Genomic DNA, 12,191 nt, shown 5'->3' on the forward strand with positions numbered 1-12,191 from the left:
AAATAGATATCCCTAATTAGACCATTACATAATGTTGACTAAAAGCATTTCGCTATATATGCAATATAGCAAAGTGGGTAGCAAGCTAATAATTCTGTACATATAACTGATTATCTGACAATGTTCTATTCTGAGACAAATCATATATATACTAAATTTTCACTGGCCAAAAGCAATTTACGGTAGGACGGAAAAGAGACAACAGGAGAAAGAAAACTCAAGCTTGATCTGAGGTGGTAATACTGGTTCTCACGCCAGTGGTTCTCAAAACGGGGCAATTTTGCCCTCAGGGGTCACCCGGCAATCTCTGGAGATAGATGCAGTTGTCACACCTGACACTTCCCCTCTAGATGCCACTGGTAGAGGCCAGGGGTGCTGCTAAGCATCCCACAGTCAAAGGACAGCCTCCCACCACAAAGAATTCTCCAGCTCCAAACGTCAACTGTGCCAAGGCTGAGAAACCCTGCTCTCTGCTGACTGGGATGTACTAAGCAATGGGTGTGGTACTTTAGCCAGAACCGATCCAGTAATCACCCTGCTTGCTGCTGGGCTAGTCAAGCTAAGACAGTCATTCAAATGCAAAGATATAAAATAAAGCAGACTGAAAATGTGAGTTTTTATACCAAAGGTTAATATCAAAATCATACATTTTCTTAATTGGTAAAGTACAATGGCTGTTAACAACTTGGCTTCATAATAAAGAATGTGTATATTTAAAACCTACAGTCAGCTTATACTCACCTTTGAGGTTTTTAAATTAAAAATATTTTAAAAAATCTTTTTAAGATTTGAGAGAGAGAGAGAGAGAGTGTGTGTGTGTGGGGGGGAGACAGGGCAGAGGGAGAGGGAGACAGAATCCCAAGCAGACTCCACGTGTAGCACAGAGCCTGACACGGGGCTCCACCCCAGGACCCTGAGACCACGACCTGAGCCGAAATCAAGAGTCAGATGCTTAACCGACTGAGCCACCCAGGGCTGCTAAAAATATTTTATAGTATTTAAAAAAACAATTATACAGTATGAATAAAACGACAAGCTGGAAGGGTTAGAGAGAGATGGATAATCTCAAAAACTGGTTATTTTCTGGGGCGCCTGGGTGGCTCAGTGGGTTAAGCGTCTGCCTTCGGCTCAGGGCGTGATCCCGGGGTCCTGGGATTGAGCCTGGCGTCGGGCTCCCTGCTCAGTGGGGAGCCTGCTTCTCCCTCTCCCTCTGCCACACCCCCTGGCTCGTACTCACTCTCTCTCTCAGATAAATATATAAAATCTTAAAAAAACCAAAAAACATACCAAAAACCCCAAAACACCAAAACCAAAACCAAACCCCCCAAACCTGGGTGTTTTTCTTAACAAAAAAATTAAAAAAACAGTTTAATTAATAACAGTTAAAATTATTGAGCACTCATGTGTCACATACTGTTCTATGCATTTTATGTTTTAGTAATTCAATCTTCATTAGAACGTACTTTTATTATTATTCCATTATGGAACTAAGGTAGAGAGGAACGTACGTCACTCAAGATCATATAGTGAGGATCTGACTAAACCAGGAGGAAGCCTCAGACCAGCCTGGCTGCTGAACCTACTGCACACTGAACTCGCACTCTCCTTCCACATGCTGAACAGAATTGCTTGCATAATGAGGTTAAACTGTTCACTTCACTGCTGTTGGTCCTCTCAGGTAATAAAGCACTTGAAATTAAAATGTATCACAAGCACTATTCAAACAAGATTAAGCCACGAGCACGATGCAGTACAGCCCTCTGACAGGGGTTCGTAGTTGGTCGCATACCTCGGGATCATCCGTGTAATCAAACATTCTGAAGATGACCCGTGGCATCGGGTACACCGAATCTTCTGTGTGAGGAGGTGGCGTGAAAGGAGGCAGATTGTGCTGCAGGGCTTCGCAGAGGATGCTGTCAAAGGCAAGATAAGGTCTTAGGATGTGCCGCTCCTGCCAGCGATCCTTTTTCAATTTCTGAATCTGGGCCCACAGGCAATCTAAATACTAAAGACAAATTAATTTTTAATAATTAATATATATATTTGGAGGTCATAAATTAACACTTTGACTACATAAACCAAAAACCATTACCTTGTAAAATACAGGATACAAAAGTAAGCTAGTTTGCAACTGAATATAGTACAAAGGAACGGTGCTAAGTTTTTGTTTTTAATTAGTTTATGAAGTCTACCTGTCTGAGGCTGTTACACTTAACATTTCCAAACTGGGCATTTAAATAAAAAATAATTACATCTGGATTCCCACAGAAAAGGGAATGCTTTGATTACATTCTAACACTTATTAAAAATCCACCAATGCCAGGGTGCCTGGGTGGCTCAGTCAGTTAAAGCGTCTGACTCTTGATTTCGGCTCAGGTCATGATCTTGGGGTTGGGGGATCAAGCCCCATGTTGGGATCCATGCTCAGCATGGAGTCTGCTGGAGATTCTCCCTCCCTCTCCCTCTGCCTGACCCCACCCCCCCGCCCCTGCTCATGCATATGCTCTCTCAAATAAATAAATAAAATTAAAACCCCCCACTACACACCTAGAGCTATGAGGAGCCGGACCCCCGATACGAAATGTGGAAAACTAGCTAACGTATATAAAAGGGATGATCTGTGTCAGAGATAAGAACCTACTCGAGAGCTGCCTGTCCTTCTATCAATTTACCTCTTCTTGCGGATGTGGTTTCTCAGCGGTCCACACTTGTAACATGGGCACGTGTGTCTTCTGGCGTCTTCTAAACATAAAAATGAAAATCTACACTTAGGTTTTTAACAACACGAAGAGATGTTCAGTTGCTTCATAATAAATAAAATGCAAATTAAAGCTGTAAAATAACAATTTTTACCTATCAGATTGGTAGATATCACACGTTTTGATAATGTATTAGATTGCTGAAATGTGGGCAAATATGCAATTTCAAACACTGATGGCAGAGGGGCTAACTGATGTCATCTCTTTAGAGGAGATGTGGAAGAGTATAATCTCTCTGGAAGGCGATTTGACTAAGTCTATCAAAATTAAAATTGTTAAGACACTTCAACCCAGCAACCCCATTTCTAAAAACTCCCACTCTCCACAGATACATTTGCACACGTACACAAAGACATACACATAAGGATATCAGTGAAGCACTGTTTACGCTACCAAAGACTGGAAATAATCTAAGTGTTTACCAACAAGGGACTCGTTAAGAAATTACGGTATGTTAGAAGAGCGGAATACTGTACAGCTGTTAAAAAAGAATGAGGCCGGCCTATATACTTTTATGCAATAAATCCAAGTACATTAAGTGGGGGGAAAAAAGCAAGTGAACAACAGTATGCACACTGAACTACCATGTGTATGAAAAAGGGAAAGGACATATACTCAAATGCTAGAATATTCATATTCTTTCGTTTTTTTCTTTTGCAAACATCCACATTTTAAAAAGAACTAGTACACTTTCAAAAACATAGAAACATTAAAGAGTTTTATCATTTAAAAGTAGCTTAAGAACAAAGATTTTTATCTTTAGATTTCTCACAGCTTTATTTGTAACTGACTAGCAATATCCAAACAAGTTACCTATTAATAGAATACGAAACTTATATCAAAATTATTCTGAAAAAACTTAATGGGCCACAAAACCATTACCACGCAGCTGGTTAACTGCTAAATTTATGAACAAGCCCTACTGTTAGTATTATACCTAATAAGACAAACCAAGTTTTTACGCCCACTTGGAAGAAATGGGAATAGGAGGATATGAGACTATTTTAACTGAAATGTGTCACATTACTCAAGAAGTATGGGCTGGGTGGAAGAGCCACTGTTTTAAGGACTTGCTTTAGGATTAGTTTACATGAAATAAATACATTGTATGTGCTAAACCTCTCTAATACTGTGATTCAGTAGGTCTGCAGGTTGGGGCTGGAGCACATTTGAGAACCATGGGTGACTCCATGCACACTACGACTTGAGAACCATTGTGGGAGGATAGAAGATATTTTACGACTTCGCCAATATGTACCAAAGCAGCTTAAAAGGAGCTATGTCACCAATTACTTCGCACCAGCAAAGTAAGCAAACATCTGATTACTCTGAGGTCTCAGTAAATTACAAGAGTAGGGGAACGAAGTTACTTAGAGGAAGCAATAGGGAACTCCACAGCTTATCTTCGAGAAATGAAACTGACACAGTAGTACTAACAGATAAAATACACATTTATCATATCAGTAAGAACTATGAGCTGTATCCTTACTTAAGATAGCTTTCAGTGTTGGCAAAGATGCGGTCCATCTCTGCATCTTTCTTTTCGTACAACTCCTTTCCAACCCAGGGCAAAGACGACAGAAACGCGTAAACATACCAATCTCGCCGCACCTGAAGAATTTTTAAAAAGGCAAATTTAAAATATGTGCTGGTTAATTTTCATTCATATTGTATTTATTTTTGAATGAAATCCTATGGAGGCTAAAGTAAGACAGCTGGCTCAATCAGAGCATTTCTACCTTGTATTACTTTTACTTTTATTAGAATCATTTGAATTAACATACAGATATCAAGAGAACCCACCACTCCAGCAGTCGACTTAGCCTGCAGATACTAAGAATTTATAGTGCGATAATCTACTGTTATCCTCCGGTTTTGATGACTAAAAGACCACCAGGTGAAAACCTCCTAGTACTGTATGGACAAGACTCAGCATAAGGGGTTTTCTTACCTGAGGTACATCTTCTTCCTGAGTTACGCTTACAAAATTTTCAAACATAGCAACCATGGATGGGGCAGCAATGACGTGACAATTCACAAGATCAGATAAAAAACGGACCTGTAAGGGAAAACAATTTCTATTAAATCTAAATGTAATATAATCACACAACAGGCAATCCTGTAACGAGTGAAACCACAGGTCTGAAAAACTACCCCTCAAGGTCGAATCTAGCCTGCTGCCTGTTTTTCTCTTGCATAGCCTGTGAACTAAGAGTGCTTCTGGATAGGTGATGCTTGAGAAAAATCCAAGAGTATTTCATGATTTATACAAATCATATGAAATTAAATTTAAGTGCCCACAAATAAACGTGTATTGGGACACAGCACGCTCACTCATTTATATATCGTCTACGGCTGCTTTTGTTCTATGACAGCAGAGCTGAGTAGCTGTGACAGAAACCGTGCGAAGGACAGGAATCTGCATTTACAGGTTCCCATTCCATAGAGCTACCTCCACCTATCATCTTCTTTTCTGTTCTCTGTGAAAACATTTTCATTGGGCTACAGAAATGGAAATTTCTGAGCAGGTGTCTGTTGGATGTCCTTTGTGTGCCACTGCTAAGCACTATTAGAGTCCCTGTCATGTGGGAGCTCACAGCCTAGTGGCACGAGCATCATTTCAACCCAAATGACTCCTATACTAGAAAGTAAAGAAAAAGTGCTCTAGGAACAGTGATAAAGGGAATAGGGGAAAGCCTCATAAAGGAGGTAACACCTGGACTGGGTCATAAAGGATGAGTGGAGAGCAACAAGACTATCCTAGGCAGAAGGGTTCAAAAAGATGTGTTCAGCGATCTGCAAGTAATTGTGATATAGCTGGAGGGTATTTGGGAGGCAAGGAAAGAGAAACAGATTGGGGCAATCATAAAAGGTCAGTATGGAGTCTGGACTTAATCTTACAGCCTGACTGGTGTCTAACTTTTCTGGTAATATACTCAGTAAAAGAATTTGATCACATACCTCCAACGATATGTGATATAAATAAACATAAATATCATACTTAAATAGGTCTATATGATATACACTGGCCCACTGTCAATCTATGTGTTACATATTAGTAAGGCTTATTAATCCCATTTTCATTTAAGATAAGTATTTACTTCCGCTCACCCAGTTAATCATCTTGTGCACAGGCTTTTAAGACCACTCTAGAGAACGGGAATGAACTGGGGTTTGTGATCCATAACCAACATGAGCAGAGCGAGTTACAGAAAGACCAGTCTGGTGCCACAGAAGATACAGTGAAAGGCAGAGAATCTGGGTGCAAAAGGGATCAGTTAAGAGGCTGTTTTATAAGATGAGGAGGAAGGGAGCGCCTGGCTGGGTTAGTTAGTAGGGCATGAGACTCTGGATCTTGGGAGTCAGGAGTTCAAGCCCCATGATGGGCATAGTACTTACTTACACACAAAAAATTAAAAAGCATGAGGAGGAAGGTATGAACTATGCCAGAGGCCCTGGAGACAAAAGAAAGGGGACAGACCAGAGAGCAACTTAGGAGGGAGAAGTGACAGAACTTGAGGACTGCTTACAGGGTAAGAGGGCAAAGGGAAGAGAAATATTAACACTCAGGTCCCTAGATGGGTTATGCAGTAGACAGCAGACCCTGTGTGTGGCTTGGGGAGAAGACAGAATGATGCATTACTTTTAGCGACTTGCAGGCAAGATATCTTAAGGCTATCCAGGTAGTATTTGGAACACAGGTCTGGAGCCCAGCAGAAAGGCTGAAACAGAACATTCGGATAATCGACTTGTCAGGAAGGGGGTCGTGTCACCCAAATAAAGATGGTTTATAATGCAATGAGAGAGAATGAGAGTGCTTCAGGGGAGAGTGTTTAAAGTAAAGTGAGGACAGAATCCTGGGAAACACATAATGTAAGGGGTAAAGGAAGATGACCCAGTAAAAGCAGACAGCGGAATAGAAGGGAGGTGGCAGCAGCAGGAGGTCCTGAAACAGTGGTGCTGCAGAAATCCACAGACAAAAAAGGAGTATAAAGCAGCACATGCTACAGGAAGGTCAACCAGGATTTAGAGTGAAAGGAAGCCACTGGATTTGGTAATGAGCTCTTGGTACCTTTAGTGAGAATGGTTTCAGAAGAGCAGCTACTGTGGTGAGTGGGGAACTATACTTCAGAAGAACAGATAAATTCCTTGGCTGTAGCTCACTTCTGCCCTCCGTCCCAGCACTAAGTCATAATATACCAAAAAAGGAACTTACCAAATACACAGCTTCATTGTAATTGTTTGCTTTCAATGATTCCTTAAGTTGTCGAATCATAGCTTCTACAAACTCTCCACCAAAGTTGTAATTCCTGGCATTCAGCAGTCCAACTAATGTTGTATAAATTGTCAATTTCTCAGGTAACAGGCGTGCACTGATTTGAGAACCCAGTACAAGAAAACCCCAAAACAACAGTATTATGTTAAGTTGCTCAATTCTATATTATATAAATCTTTTATCATTTTACTAATATTGGAACAGGTTTACTTTGAGCTATATTTAAAAGTTTTTTTTTTTTAAGGATTTTACTTATTTGAGAGACAGAGAGAGAGCACAAGCAGGGGAAAAGGCAGAGGGAGTGGGAGAAGCAGACTCCCTGCTGAGCAGGGAGCCAAACGCAGGGCTCAATCCCAGGACCCTGGGATCATGACCTGATGTGAAGGCAGATGCTTAACCGACCGAGCCACCAAGGTGCCCCATACTTTCAGCTATATTTTTAAAACTACTCTCGAAAAGGCATAAATGCTGAGAAGAGTTGCAGACATGAGCCCTACAATTTTTCATTTTAATTCTAATTAATCCAAGAATAAAGAAAGTAAAACAGTTTAATTATAAAGTTATCAAACTAAAATAAATATAACTAACACTAGACCAGTTTTTCTTCCAATGTGTTTAGTGAACTCTAAGAGCAGTTCTACAGAAAATGTTTCCACGGTAAAATGTCTGGGGAACGCCAGGTGAAACAAGTTTCTTTAATACAGAATCATTAAGGGGGAGATGGAACATTCACCATTTCTGAACTTAGCCAACCAAATGTTACAGGATCAGAACTCCACTTTCAGAAACACTAGCCTAGTTGCTTAGAAAAAATTCAGAACTAAAACCTCTTCCAGCTAAGTTCCTATCAGTTAAATTGCTGACTGTCAACATGCTACTTGGACATAGTAAGATTTCTTTACATCCCAGGTAGCTTACTCCAGGGGTGTTAATTTTCATTAAAGTTATTTGAAAAGCAGGGAAGAGAATTACAGTAACAAACCTTTGGGAAAAGCAAATTTTTCCTAAATGCTTCCTAATTTAGGTAGCTTTTAGAAATTCTTTCAAAAAGAAAAGCAAATAGGAGCTCATGATAAGCCAGACTCTCTTAAACATTCTGTGTTTTCCTGAGGTGCCTAGCAGAGTGGTAGGGACAATTTAGGTTTTAAAAAAAAAATACTTGCCCTGAGAGTAACCGTCCTCTCCACCCCCAAAGCCATGGTTTCCATCACAGTTTCAGCACAAATCTCCTCTATTCTAATTAATGCTTTCAAAACAGAAGGCACCTTATCACTACAGCAAAATATTTTTTCTTGAGTCATTTCTTAGTCTAAGGACAGGTCTTCCCGAATATGAACTGGATTTCTTTTAAAAACTGGAACTCAAATTACTCGTACTTCATGAGAGGTTAAAATGAAATCAACTGACAGCTATGATTTGTGTGTACATTTTTAAATTTCAAAAATGAGCTGTAAGCATTAACATTATTTAATTAAATATTTGAAATAACTTAAAAGTCAACTTCATATCTGAAATTTTAAAATACCTCAAAATTTATAATTTCACATACAGTACAAAGACCCCTTGTATCCAAAAGTTGTAACCATTTCTTTGCAAAGCATACAGTTCAGAGTGATCAAGGTGCATCTGACAGATGAGAAAGCCTGGATTGTTAATTCCACCATTGGGAGAGGCTGTTTCATGCTTTCATATGAGACTTTTCCCATTTCAATTTACTCACAGATTAAATAATGATATTTGTTCTAGCTAACCTAACTCAAAGAAAGATCATGCCTAGTAATAGCTTCCAAAGCTTCTTCAGTCTTCTGAGAAGGACTACTATTCAACTGACCAGTTCCCAAGTTTTTTTTGGTACTACTGGTTAAAAATACACATTAAACTCTATATGTTATGCTTAAAAGAAAAATCTCTGAGTGTGAAAAGTGTCTACTTTCTCACTTAAAAATTGTCAACTCAAATTGATTCTAAGGTTCCAAGAAACAAAATGTAAGGAAAATGCTTAATTTTAGTCCTATTTATCTTTAAGAAAAAAAGAGTTCACCAAAGGTCATTTCGTTTGTATAAATTTCCCATTAGAAGAAAAGCTAATGAAATATGGAACGTAAACACATCTTTTGAACATTCCCGAAGCATTTAAGAGTAGATAATACATTATCACCTGGATTCATAAATCTTTTGCATACATACACTGTACAAAGAAGCCTTAAGATCTTGCTCTTGTAGTTAGGAAGATCAGCTTCTAAAACACCTGCCAAGCCTTCTAGGTTGCTCTCCAGAGAGCAGGCACTCTGTAGAGGACAGCATAGTAAATATCTGTTAAGTACTCAGCAATTAGCGAGTTAAAATTTTCTATGTGGTCATAAAAAAAAGTTAAAGCCTTATATGCATAAGGCACTATGACAGGTTTAATATAAATCAATTCAGGTATTGTTCTTTAGAAATCCATAAAAAGAGAATGAATGAAATTTTAAAAACAAGCAGTCTAAGGCAGCAGGATAAGAATTAGAAATGGGAGGACATCAGCTCTCTGGTATCTCTGTATCTGATTCACTTAATATTATGACTCAGAACAAATTAGGTGTCCAGGTGTCCAGGACTCGTTTAGCTCTTCATTTATAAACTGAGAGGATTATTCCTGAAGGTCTCTTCTAAGACTCATACGCATGTTCTATGAAGATTACTAAAAACATTTAACTCTCAATTATCTGCATCCCAAGGGTTTAAAATGAATTTACTTTGGGATACAGATGCATGGCATTAGCAGTTTTACCTAAAACTTAGATCACCAAGTTTCAGCTACAGAAATGAATCAAGCACAGTCAACTACAACCCTAAGCCCATCACAGTCTGCGCTATTTGGCACATACCTTTTCTCCTACTTTGCATATTAACGATTCCAAATGATCTTCAGTTTCATTGGCGTCAGAGGTCTTTCTCCTTTTGTGAGGCTGTCCCCCTGTTTCAACAATGTAAAAAAATTAACATGACGTGATGAATCCACTATCACAAATTGTATTTAACTTTTTAAATACTATTATCTCTTTCCTACCAGAAACCCTACTTTTTACACACAGGAGAAGCTCTTAACTGACCCACCCCCTCTCTGACTGGGCTAGCTAGATTCACCAAAGGTCTCCATACCCAGGGACATTATAGTAACTCCAAGAAGCATTTGTTATGTTCAGTTTGGTGTGAAAAGTGCCCCACGAAGCTGTGCAATGCAGCAGCCCTGTCCACTTCTGGGGATAGATAGGAACGCTGCTTACAACATCCTAACCACTAGTAGTTAGAATATCCTCTGGAACACTCCTGTACTGCTACTGCCATTCTTTAGACTGAATTGTTCACTGATCTTCAGGTGCTTGGTCCTAAAGCCTCTTATTGCCAGTAGTACTCATCATTCTAGTAATGAAAATTACGATGTAAACTGATGCAATATGGATATAAAACCAAGTCGAATGCTTTGGAAAGACTTGTCGAAAAAAAAAGGAGGAAAACTTCAGAAGATGGGAAAGGGAGCATAAAACATTAGGATTCCTCACTAATTTCACAAGTGTCTGAACTTTCAGCTCTTCAGACTCTTATTAATCATCTCCTACCATTTTGTTTAAAACCTTAATACACACACTTTATATTCTATTGTGGAATAACCTACAGCTTGAATTTTTTAAATTAATAGTGTTAAGTGTGGAACATGATACTGTTGATAAACACAATGTTGGCTACTCTCCCAATATAATTCAATTTTGACTTCCACCAATTAGATTATTAGGACAGCATGTGGACAAGGAAGCAATACTCTGTAACAGTGCTAGGGATCCGCATTAATAATGAAAATCTGCAGTTGGATATAGGATTACCCAGGAGTAAGTTAAATATAACTTCAATCTTCTCCAGACTTGTATAGCCAAAGGAACTGTGAGCCATTTTTATAGAATTCATAGTCACTTACTTGACACTGTAACATCTGGCTTGAAATATATGGTGATTCTCATAAAACAGCACTCCACTATTCTAAGCTTGAGTGTTAAAAGTCTCTTCAATGACTGAAATGATCTTCAAGTACCACTTGAACTTAGGTGAATAAAACCAATCTATTACTATCCAGATAGGACCAGATGGAAGTACTATAAAGGGCCACAGGGTAAAGCACTGTGTGCTTTGACCCTGACCCCTTGTTATCATTATGAAATGGCTTGAATAATAAATGAATATAGTTTTGAGAGGATAATGACATAAAAAAATATAACACACATTGCAGTGTGACACAGCTGAGATGTATTCCTAGAGATTCCAGCCCATGTAAAGTGGACATGTGTGACACAGTGGAATCAGTGACCTTGATTCTCAAGTATGCATCAAACCTACATCACAGGACCTATAAAGATTCCACCACCCAAACAGCCAAATTTGACACAAAGGTCTTCTATTTCCAGGATTTAGTCACTGAAAAAAAAACAGCATAGTCAATGCACTGTTTATATAAGCTGTCAGCCAGGATGTTAAATACCCTTCTCCTGGGGCAGTGGTTCTTAACTGGGTAAGGTTTTGCCCCCGCCAGGGGCTATGTGACAATCTCTGGAGACATTTTTAGTTGTCACAACTGGGGGAGTACTACTGGCACCCAGTGGGTAGAGGCCACGGATTCTGCTAAACACACTACATTGCACAGGACAGCTCCCAACAACAAAGAATAATCTAGCCTGAAATGTCAACAATGCTGATGCTGAGCAACTCTGTCTAGAAAGCAAAATATACTAATAGTGTTCTTCAGAACCAGATTCTGTTAAGGTTGCGAAACTGCAGATGGTGAAAAACGAGCTGAATGAAAGCAGTTTTTTCTTTTTTATTATCGTTTTTTAAACTTTAACTACCATTCCCTTCTTTCTGGCCCATCTACTCCGCCAACCCTTTATTTCACATCTCACCCTCCACATCCTCCCTAAATTAACTCTCCAGCTGGCTTGTTCCCAAATCAATTTGGAATCATACCCCAGTGTCTAAAGCACCCTCCCAGACCCTCTTGTAACCTAGAAAAGGAGAAAATAATGCTGGAGAGAAGGTAGGATTTCTGAAGAAAACCTAGAAAATCCAAAGACATAGTCCTCCCTGAACTGCAACTCTTATTTTCTTTCTTCCCATTCTGACTGTAAGAA

At 39.2% G+C, this 12,191-nt stretch overlaps 1 protein-coding gene across 4 annotated transcripts in view; it reads right to left on the minus strand.

The window, feature by feature from the left end:
• NCBP1 (nuclear cap binding protein subunit 1) overlaps positions 1-12,191 on the minus strand; it is a 37,567-nt gene that overhangs the window by 20,933 nt on the left and 4,443 nt on the right. Inside the window, exons 2-8 of one of the 4 annotated variants that reach the window (XM_045780513.2) lie at positions 9,903-9,991; positions 9,223-9,323; positions 6,976-7,132; positions 4,711-4,818; positions 4,249-4,370; positions 2,673-2,742; positions 1,790-2,005 (exon numbers count right to left, since the gene is read on the minus strand). In XM_045780513.2, coding sequence (XP_045636469.1) covers positions 1,790-2,005; positions 2,673-2,742; positions 4,249-4,370; positions 4,711-4,818; positions 6,976-7,132; positions 9,223-9,323; positions 9,903-9,991 — 863 coding nt within the window. Of the gene's footprint in view, positions 1-1,789; positions 2,006-2,672; positions 2,743-4,248; positions 4,371-4,710; positions 4,819-6,975; positions 7,133-9,193; positions 9,326-9,902; positions 9,992-12,191 lie in introns of those variants that run through there. The other 3 variants (XM_045780515.2, XM_045780514.2, XM_045780516.2) reach the window with 3 other exon arrangements.

The sequence above is a fragment of the Ursus americanus genome, chromosome 18 (genome assembly GCF_024610735.1).
Source record: "Ursus americanus isolate L20-20 chromosome 18, mUrsAme1.1.p, whole genome shotgun sequence".
Classification (NCBI taxonomy): domain Eukaryota; kingdom Metazoa; phylum Chordata; class Mammalia; order Carnivora; family Ursidae; genus Ursus; species Ursus americanus.